The sequence below is a fragment of the Pygocentrus nattereri genome, chromosome 5 (assembly GCF_015220715.1).
Source record: "Pygocentrus nattereri isolate fPygNat1 chromosome 5, fPygNat1.pri, whole genome shotgun sequence".
NCBI lineage: Eukaryota > Metazoa > Chordata > Actinopteri > Characiformes > Serrasalmidae > Pygocentrus > Pygocentrus nattereri.
Window position 1 is genome coordinate 4,671,807 of NC_051215.1, and position 10,416 is coordinate 4,682,222.

Consider the following 10,416-nt stretch of genomic DNA (forward strand, 5'->3'; position numbering starts at 1 on the left):
AGGGGATTACACAAGGATCTTGTGAGGACGGTGCAGCAAGCTCTTCAAGAGCAAAGGCTCTTCAGATAGCTTGGTAGACTTCTCAGTAGAACCTAAGATATCGGAATCAGTGGCGTAACTAGAATCCTAGGGTTCTGCCACTCCACCATTAACCCGAATCTCATGTTAATTACCTTTTTAAAAACAAAGTTGCATATAGTGGATGTGATGTGATGGATCCCAAGGACGCAGCGTGAATAAGAGGGAGATGAACAGACGTCGAGGCTGGCTGATGGGCGCTGACCGGTCAGTTACGCTGGAATTGGAGGTTCCGATAAAGAATTTAGGAGGGCCACGGCCCCTCCAGTAGATACGCCACTGATAAGAACGTTGGCAAGATGGTAGGTGTGGATCTGGCATCTGGGAATGCCTCTCTTTTCCCAAATTGGAATGCTGGGCTCTGGACTACTGTGACCAAGTGATGCATTGAATATAAAAAATGTGTACAACACATGAATAAAATCTATTACATCGACACATTAAGAACGTCTTTCAGTTTACATCCTTTTGCCACGGATTATGATAATTTCATGTATCTTACATTGAAATTTTGCAGATTTTAATAAGTATGGCTGTAGATGCAGTGGGGTGGCACGGTGGGTAGTGCTGTTGCCTCATAGCAAGAAGGGCCTGGGTTCGATTCCCTGGTCGGGCAACCAGGGTCCTTTCTCTGTGGAGTTTGCATGTTCTGCCCCTGTCTGTGTGGGTTTCCTCTGGGTTCTCCAGTTTCCTCCCACAGCCCAAAAACATGCAGCCAGGCCAATATGCTAAACTGCCCCTGGGTGTGAGTGAACCTGTCTGTCAGCGCTGCAATGGACTGGAGACCTGTTCAGGGTGTATCTCGCCTTCCGCCTGATGACTTCTGTGATAGGCTCCAGCACCCCCAGGAGGGACCCTGAGGGAGAAGCTTAGAAAATGTGTGTGTGTGTGTGTACATGCAGCCACAGCTTTTAAGGCCCTCCAATTGTAAGCCTGATACGGCTCTTCTCTTGAAATTTTGCGCCCAGTGGTAAAATAACATTGCATAAAGCAAATGTAAAACCAGTTCATGCATTTTGAGCTAGTGGGTGTGGCTAAAACATTTGTTCTGGCAAGTTGCATGGAAACACCACATCTTTGCTACATACATGCACTAAAAAGTCTCATCTTCTCCATGAACTTGGTCAGTTCAAATGAAAACAAGCCTTTAGAGATCGGCTTTGACCACAAATGTGATCGATATCACTACGAACCGCCGCAAATAAAATACTAAGGCTAAAATTTTCTCCTTCCTGAGGTTCGCAGTCGGTTTCCTGAAAAGAAACAAATCTAAAAGGCGAAAAAGAATGAGGATCGAACATTTATTTGCCCTTGATCGTACAATAAAACCATTAACATTTGAAAATGTTAGCAAAATAAAGACAAAAATTATATACAGTGACAAACAAACAAAAAGAAGAAGCTGATAAAAGCAGTGGTTTTTTGTACACCCCTACGTCATACGGAGATGTGGACACGGGAGAGCGCTGACGAGCTTTCAACTGGAGAAAAAGAAAAAGAAAGCCATTAAAAACCAGACTAAATCTAAAAACCATCCACTCTCCCAAGTCTCTGGCTCTCAGCACAGCACGAAATACTTGCTTTTTGTTTTTTCAGGGGTAAAAACGGAGGAATGTAGAGCTTTTAAAAACAACAGAAAAGCTAGTTTAAGAGGCTTCACATTGTCCATCAACCGTCATTTATTTACCAATGACGATTCGTCAACTTGCTCGTCTGCCACCAGTATCCAAGGAGCCAAGTCGGGGAAAAAAAACAAAGACTGTTTAAGGGTTATGAGACCGTTACTCCGGGAACACGTTCCCGATCCTTTCCGACAACATCCGCCGCATCTTTTCTCCCGCCGCAGTCCTGATGTGTACGTTTAAAAACAGGAGGCGTCCGAGCCCGACGCTCGTCCACAGCAGCAGAGCTCTGGAGTAGAAGCTCTGGCAAAAAAGGAGGAATGAGGAAACAGGCAGTGAACTTAGTGGCTGTATGGAGCTTTTTTTCATTGGCTCGTCTTCTCTGTAGTAACTGCTGTAACTTCAAATAACGTGGCACAAGTCTCATATATATTTTTATATATTTCAATCTTAAAAAAAAAGAAAAAAAGAAAAGAAAAAACAAAAAAAATACGGAAGAAAGGGAGAACAGTCCAGTCGCGGTAGGGAAGCGAGTTCACTCTGCGGCGGGCTCCTCGGTCGTGGCGGGCGCAGGCTCGGCGGGGGTCTCCTCGGATTTGGCGCTCTCTTCTGTGGGTGCGGCTTCCGCTGCTGGGGCGGGTTCCTCCGCCTTAGCCTCCGCCTCCGCCTCTGGAGCAGCCTCTACCGCCACCGCAGCCTCGGCCTCAGCCTCGGTGGTCTCTGCGGCCGGCTCGGCAGCCGGCTCCTCCTCCTTAGCCTCCTTGGCGGCGTGGCCGTTCTCCTCCACGCTGGGTGACGCAGCCCCTTCCGCCGCGTCCTCACTGCCCTTCTTGCTCTTCTTCAGCGAGATGCCCTTGAACTTGAACGAGTTCTTCAGAGAAAACTTCTTCTTCTTTTTGGTGGCCTCCTTGCTCGCCTCACCGTCCGCTTTAGGGGCCTCTGCCTCTGTAGCAGGCGCGGGCGCAGCCTCAATGGCGTCTCCGGCCTCCGTCGTCTCCTTGGCGACCTCGGCGGTCCCGTTACCATCGGCTGCTACCGCCTCTCCCTCAGGCTTGGCTGAAACATCTCCGTTAGTTTTGACATGGCCGTTCTCCTGGAGACAAAATCAGAGAAGGAGTGTTAGAACATCATGCCAGTCATCGGATTAGTGGTGAAGAAGTGATCCTGTGAGATATTTCTAGCGACTTAACTCATTAAACGCTGAGGAGCGGTCGGTGGGCCCCATTTTTGATCATGCTACAACTACAAAACAAATCCACTGTGTTTACAGGAAAATTCTAAAGTGGTTACTGGACAATAAGCGCCAAGACTCAAAACCTGAAAACACCCCTGTCGGCGTAACTGAGTGACTGAGTCACAGCCTAACAGTCACAAAACTCTCCCAGTATTTATCCCTTTGTTTCCAAATACACAGGAAACCCAACATTACAGGCGTAAAGTTCAGACACGCCACAGGCGACAACGGCAACAGCCAACAGGCATGCACGACGCAAGTAACGCTGGCTGCTGTCCAAATCGGTGGTGGTGTGTAGTGACACAGTCATATTGCGTCATATTGCGTCTGATCAACAAAGTACAAACAGAAATCTCATATGAAAATAAACAATCATTCACAATTAAATAAACAAATGTAAAAAACAGAAAACACTGTCGGCCTTGCGATGTGGACTTTTTGCCATTTTCAAGATAAACGTCTTCATTTCAATAGAAGTTGATGTAAAAAGTTTATATCTTTCAGTCCATTTATAACATTTAACCACTTTCAAATTTCATTAAAAAAGAAGCCCCTCTCCCAAAACAGGGAAAAAATTGCTGAAATCAATGATATCCAAGCAATTATTTGCTTTAAATTCCCAATCAATAAAAATGACAAAACTAAGTCAATTTGTTAATGTTTTAATGTAATTTTCAGTGTTCCAATATTTCCCCCTCAAAATAATCAACATAAAGGTTCCTTAACTAATTAATTTAGTTATTTATATATCATGTGACGTGTTTTTTATTTTCATGTACAGTTCTGTCGAGTGGAACGTGCATTTCATTATTTATATATATAATTAATATCACATCTTGTAGTTCCTGCTTTGGCCGCGTGTGTCGCTGTAGCTCAACGTGCGCTGCTGCGATCGCGCCATTGGAGCAGAAGGGGGCGCTGCGGGTCCGTGCAGATTCTCAACTGGGCGAAACAAAGACGACGACGACACGCGTCCACGAACACCCAGGGTCCGAAACTGAGAGCCAAAGGGCGTCGTGTAATTTCGGAGCCTTTGGGCTGCTGCTCTGCAGGAAGGCTGTTATTCCCAGAGAAATGCCTGTTATTCCCAGAGAAACGTCCGAATGAATTCCATGCAAGTGTACAGGTGATTTTACCCACCACACACACACACACACACACACACACACACACACAGAGGCGCGCAGCTCAAACCCAAACCATCTCCAGAAAGCCGTGCACTGCAACGGGAAGCAGCGCGAACTCGACCCGCTGCGGCAGCGCGAGCGGGGAAACTGCGCCGAGCTGTGCGGGTCTCTGTGTTTCCTGGCCCGGAGCCGCAGCTCGGTGTGTGGGTGCCCCTCCGCAGCCCCCTTCATTTGCATGCTTTGCGCCCTTTTGTTCTAAAAGCGAGGGTTGCCAGTTTCATGATGATGAACCGCGTCCATTCACGAGGAACAACGCCAGAAAAACACACCGCACTCCCATTCCCCTCACAACGGCCCCACAAAGAGCCCAGACGAACAATGTCCCAGCCAAGGGTCCCCAGCACGAGGGCTCACACCAACCGAGCTGCCTTTAAAACGAGCGAACGTGATAAAAGAAACCATCAGAGGATTTAATTACAGGAGCTGACTGGAAGACATTAAAGGCGAATTGGCTCAAAATGAAGATGAACAGGGTCCGTCGGCGAGAAGAAAGAAGCCAATGCAGAGAGAGAGAGAGAGAGAGAGAGAGAGAGAGAGAGAGAGAGAGAGAGAGAGAGAGAGAGAGACGCGGTGGATAAAACTCTGAGAAAAAGGAAAAAATCCGCTAAAAATGATCAAAATAATAATAGTAATGAATTCCTACCTGGCCGTTGGCTTTAGCCGCTGCAGTCTCAGCCTCGCCCTTAGTCAACTGAGCGCCCATCTTCCTTTGGCTCCTCAATTAACCCAAAACTCGGGGAAAAAACGGGGGGAAAAAATGAAACAGGTGTTTAAAAATGAAACCCCCCCAAAAAAGCCGAGATCAGCTCGTTTTTCTCTCCCTGTGAGCAGAAGGAGCGCCGTTTGTGGCAGAAAGCTGGGGAATCACATGCGCCCGGGTCCACGGTGAGAGCAGTGTGAGGCTGAGGAGATGCTGCTGTGTGTATTTGTGAAGCTCGAAGCCACGCCCACAGGGACCGCCTCGTGCGCCGGGTTTGGCTGGGGGTAGGTGGGCTGGTGGCTCACACTCAAGAAAGCCACCCCGCCCAAAGCAGGGGGCGGGGCTTGTGCGAATCGCTGCTTAGTTCTGAGCCAAGGAGGGTGGGGCTGATTGGACCACTTGTATGAGCTACTGACCAATCCTAGCCCAGAAGGCAGGTCAGGGGGCGGGGCTTTCCGCACGAACAACAACACCTACAACTTGGCAGTGATTCTTGTGGAGCTAATGAACAATTCAGAAGTAAAAGTAATTGGCTAGCAGCTCATGAAGTGCTACAGTAGGTTGTATTAGAGAAGAAATGCAACTAATGAAGATCAAATATTTAAAAAAAAAATAGAAACATTATGAATGTGTGTGCTTAAAAGATCTGGAGCATCACACCTTAGCAGAACATCGGCTGAGTGTTGTCTTGGTGCTCAATCTGGCCTGTTTTTGAACGTTTCCCTGACATCATATGAACCGAGATATGCAAACTTTTGCAGTATAGCTGGTATATGAGGATATCCATCACTTTCATCTCGCTGTTGCCTTGTATCTCCAAAATGGTAACTTTACAGGAGGAGGAAAAATCCTGCTTTACTTTTAATGTAAGTCTATGGAACCCGAATTTTTACGGAGTCATTTTTGGCCATTTCTTTTAGCATATTTATCATGAAATTTACATACTATGTAAAGGGCAACAGGTTTTTTCAAATGATGTCAAAACCTGGAAAACGGCAAAAATGGAGATACGAGGTTTTCATCCGACAACAGTGATATGTGTGAGAATTGTGTGAGAAAGCTGAATGTTGAAATCAGTGGGGAACCCTCAGGGCCTTCAAGGCTTTCAGAGAATTATTTCTCTCAATATTTTTGTAAATAACTTTAATTTACTGGATTCATCAGGCGTGTAACTTTAAACTAATTTGGTTTTGGTTAAAAATAAAAGGGTTAAATTCTTGAACCACCTCATGGAAAATGATCCCATCAGGATTGTTTTCTGTGTGGTGTCTAAGGTGATACAGCCAAGTGAGCTCTCCTATTGGTTAGGCCTTCAGGAGCTGGACAGAAGGCCTTACACAGTAGATTAACTACCAACATAATTCGGATGTAACAGTGGAATGAACCAGTCACGTTTGGATCTACTGTGGGTGGGAAAAGTATCACTGCAATGCTGTGTTTGACTGGGCATTCATTATGTATTTGCCTAATTGGATATTTAGCATATCCAATTGGCCTGACCGCATGTCTTTGGACTGTGGGAGGAAACCGGAGAACCCGTAGGAAACCCACGCAGACACGGGGAGAACATGCAAACTCCACACAGAGAGGATCCCGGGCACCCGGCAGGAGAATCGAACCCAGGCCCTCCTCGTCTGTGAGGCGACAGCGCTACCCACGGCGTCACTGTGCTGCCCATATATTTAATCTAGAACGGCCACAACTAAAGTGTTCATTTGAATTGACACTAGCTTAGTGATAACATACTACTAGAACCCCATAGTGGTGCTAGCGAAATGTAGCATTATTGCGAGTGTATGTATGAGTGTCAGTTTTGACGTTCATGGTCTGAAGTGAAGGCCTAGCTCTGGTTGTCATTGTCACTGGTGGAAATGTCAGACATTTAAAAAAAATCTGGAAATCAGTTTTTGTATATTATTCTTGTCACATTTGGCCCCTCCCAGTCCTGTCCATGTGTTCGTGTTGTTTTGATTTAGCCTGCATGTTCTTTGTTTTGGTTTTTCAGTCCAGCCCCCTTGTTTCGTGACTCCACCCCTGATTGTTTCCACCTGTGTTCCCGCCGGTTCCTCATGTATCTAAAGCCTATGTTTTCCCCTGTCTGGTCGCTGGTCTATGTACTGTTTGTTTGTTCTGTTCTGCTTGTATGTTTGATTCTGGTTTCTGTCATATCTGCCCCCCCCGATCAATCCGTGTTGGCTCTATGACCCTGGACCGTTTAGACTATGACCCTGGATTTGCCCATAATAAACGTTGCTTATCTCCGCATATGCGTCTGCCTCCTCGCGCCCCGTTACAATTCTTTGTCTTGAACTGTGTCTTAAATGGGTGGCATGGTCGCATGGTGGGTAGCGTTATCGTCTCACAGCGAGGAGGGCCTGGGTTCGATTCCCCGGCCGGGTGACCAGGATCCTCTCTGTGTGGAGTCTGCATGTTCTCCCCGTGTCTGTGTGGGTTTCCTCTGGGCTCTCCGGTTTCCTCCCACAGTCCAAAGACATGCAGTCAGGCCAATTTGACATGCTACACTGCCCCTGGGTGTGATTGCGTATGTCTGTCTGCCCTGCGATGAACTGGCCTGTCCAGGGTGTATCCTGCCTTCCACCCAATGACTGCTGGGATAGGCTCCAGCACCCCCCTGCGACCCTGACGGAGAAGCGGCTTAAAATGGATGGATCTGATTTAAATGAAATTGTTCTCTCTTGTTATACATACCTGTGTAGCATCATCAGGGTTCATTACATCATCCATTCTGGGGGCTCTTCTAACAGAATTCAGACACATTTCTTAAAATGTCATTTACAGTATAGTGTAATTTTGCTTCACATTGCTGTGCGAATACTAACATAAGCTGCATGTGAATGCTGAAGTACTAGATATTACACCTGCTACTCAATCTACTCAATGCTAGTACGTGTTATGGAGTCTCTATGTAGACAGACGTCAAATGAAACATAAACAAAAATGGATTTCAGTCTATTTTTCCAGTGTTTACAATAAACACTGCACAAAATATGACTGATTTGATTCCAGAGAAGAGGTTTCCACAATAAGATGACTGCCAGGGTGGCTCTGTGGAAGTAAGGAAGGTTTTTCCCAGGTAAGGAAGTATTTCATGGTGAGGCAATTGAATTCTTCAGTATGTAGGTAACAGGCAGTTTTGTTTTGTGGCTCATTGCCATTGATTAAACCAAACTCTGATTTCTATGCCATCTGATAACAATCTACAGTGACCCTGGGCTGGAACTTCTCACAGACAAGAAGATGAGAGTTATAGCACACCAAGCTTGTCTCTACATGCCACCGGTGTCCTTTGCCACTGCATTTTGATCCAAGCATGCAACAAGTCCCAAAACCTCAGGAAGTAGGTCTTTTATGCAAGCTTTATGAATGGTACACCTGAGCTGTTTGGCTGAGTTTCAAAAGTGAAAGTGTGGCTGGAAGTAGTCAGGTTGGCCAAATATAATCATTTAATAACCAGCCAAGATTTCTTTCAGACATATAAATATCAATATACTGTATATCAAAACTCTCTAGAAAGGGACCGTGCATCATATGGGATGCTCTGTAGCTGCACATGAGCCTTAGATCACCACACCCAATGCCAAGTGTGGACTAGAGGGGTATAAAGCCACCCAGTGCTGGGCTGTGGAGCAGTGGAACTGTGTTTTCTGGAGTGATGGAGCGCCTTCCAGTACCAAAAAAGGAGTGTTTGAACCAGAACTGAGCATCCAACATCAGTACCTCACCTCACTGACGCTCAATCAAATCCTCACGGCCATGTTCCAGCATCTAGTATAAAGCCTTCACAGAAGAGTAGAGGCTGTTACTGCAGCAAACTCTCCACTAATAGCATTGATTTCAGAAGAAATCTTGGAGAAGCAGGCATCTACAAATTTCAGACGTACAGAGTATTCCTGAAGTAGAGCAACACTTCAGATTAGGGTTTTACATTTTTATTTGACATTCGAATATTCATAGAATTCAAGGAAAAAATGCAAATTCGAATGCAGGAGATGTCTGTTTGAATGTCTGAAGTCCCAACTGCAACTCTTAGCATGTTCACAGCCAGTTAGTTTCTAACACAATCATAAACGACGACTACAAAGCTGAGAGAACGTCAGTTATTTTGAACATAACCTGCTGGGCACACAGAAATGTTTATATGTACTTTAAAAATGGTCATTTTTCAGGAGAAGCATACAAAAGAATGAAGTTTCTGCTAATCTCAAGACAGCATTCAAAAGTATACATATCAACCACAAACATCTGAAAGCTGCACACCCATAATGCCTCCCCACCCCCATATCCAGCCCCAGCCCAAATGCAGCCCCTCTTTCTGTTGGTAGCTGTGGTATGTCAGGAATGCTTTTGCCACCCAGTAGTCTCCGTTTCCTCTCAGCTGTCCCAATCATCCCCCCGCAGAGGGGCGAGCCCCAGGCCTGTTGATGCCTTGTGGCTGAGGGGTGACTGAGGGGGTGGGTCAAGGAAGGATGGATGGGTGTGAATGGAGGGAACGGTTCTCAATGTACTCCAGAGCACCAACCAAACATTTTCCAACATGCAGCCCCAACATTCTCCGACCCAAAGTTGAGCAGTGACCAAGCGTTCCTCAACATGCTGACCCAACATTCTTCAACATGTCGCCTCAACATTCGAGACAAAATCAGCCCAACCCAAAAAGAACTATTCTCCAACATATCAGCCCAGTGTTCTCCAGGAGACTGACCAAAAGCTCTCCAAAATGCATTGACCTAATGTTCTTTAACATAGTGATGCAACATTCTCCAATGCACTGATCTAATGTTCTCCAGCCCACTGACACAACATTGTCCAACATACTGACCCAATATTCCCCACCATACCAAACTATGGTTCTCCAGTGCGCTGACTCAATGTCCAGCAATTGGACTATTGTCAATTCAACAACGTCCAATATTTTGACCCTACATTCTCAAACTTTCACTCAATGTTCTCCAGATCTTATACCCAATGTTCTCCAACATATTACTTTCCATTTTCCAACACGCCAATCCAATGTTCTCCAAAGCACTGACCCAGCATCCTCCTGTTCAAAGTCCCAACGTTCTCCACCAAACCAAGGTTATTGGGTTTTGTAGAACCATTAACATCCAAACATTCAAAATTAATTTGCATGCTTATATTCTTGGAGAATGCGTTGTTTATATCTAAGTTCACCATATCCAACACATTCTCCATCAATCTGAAGAACCATTTCACCATGCAAAGAACCATTTAGGCACGACAAGGATCTACATAGAACACATGGTTCTAAACAGAATCATTCCTTTTACTAAACAACCCTTGAAAATGATCATTTTGAGTGTAGCAACCCTAAAGGTGTTGTTGTATGAAGCCGACAAAAGTGAACCCTTAGGGTTTAATGAGATTAAGCAATAGTTCTCAATAAAATTGTGAAGAGCTACCAAAGAACATGAATGGAGTCATACTAACTGATGGCTGCTTCATTGTTAGATTTTAGCAGGTTTGTTCAGAATTTTCCTTTAAGGAACCAACAGTCATCTTAATTCTTCTTCTCAACAACACTTGCTTTCATATTGCCTCCCTCTTCAACATATC

The 10,416-nt window shown here is 45.5% G+C and overlaps 1 protein-coding gene across 1 annotated transcript; it reads right to left on the minus strand.

Moving 5' to 3' along the window:
• Nucleotides 1-1,364: 1,364 nt before the first annotated feature.
• marcksl1a (MARCKS-like 1a) lies at nt 1,365-5,036 on the minus strand. Its single transcript, XM_017720982.2, has 2 exons — nt 4,765-5,036; nt 1,365-2,793 (listed from the first exon to the last, which is right to left on the minus strand). The coding sequence occupies exons 1-2, from the start codon at nt 4,822-4,824 to the stop codon at nt 2,236-2,238; spliced, it is 618 nt and encodes a 205-aa protein (XP_017576471.1). The 5' UTR covers nt 4,825-5,036; the 3' UTR covers nt 1,365-2,235.
• Between the last annotated feature and the right edge of the window lie 5,380 nt (nt 5,037-10,416).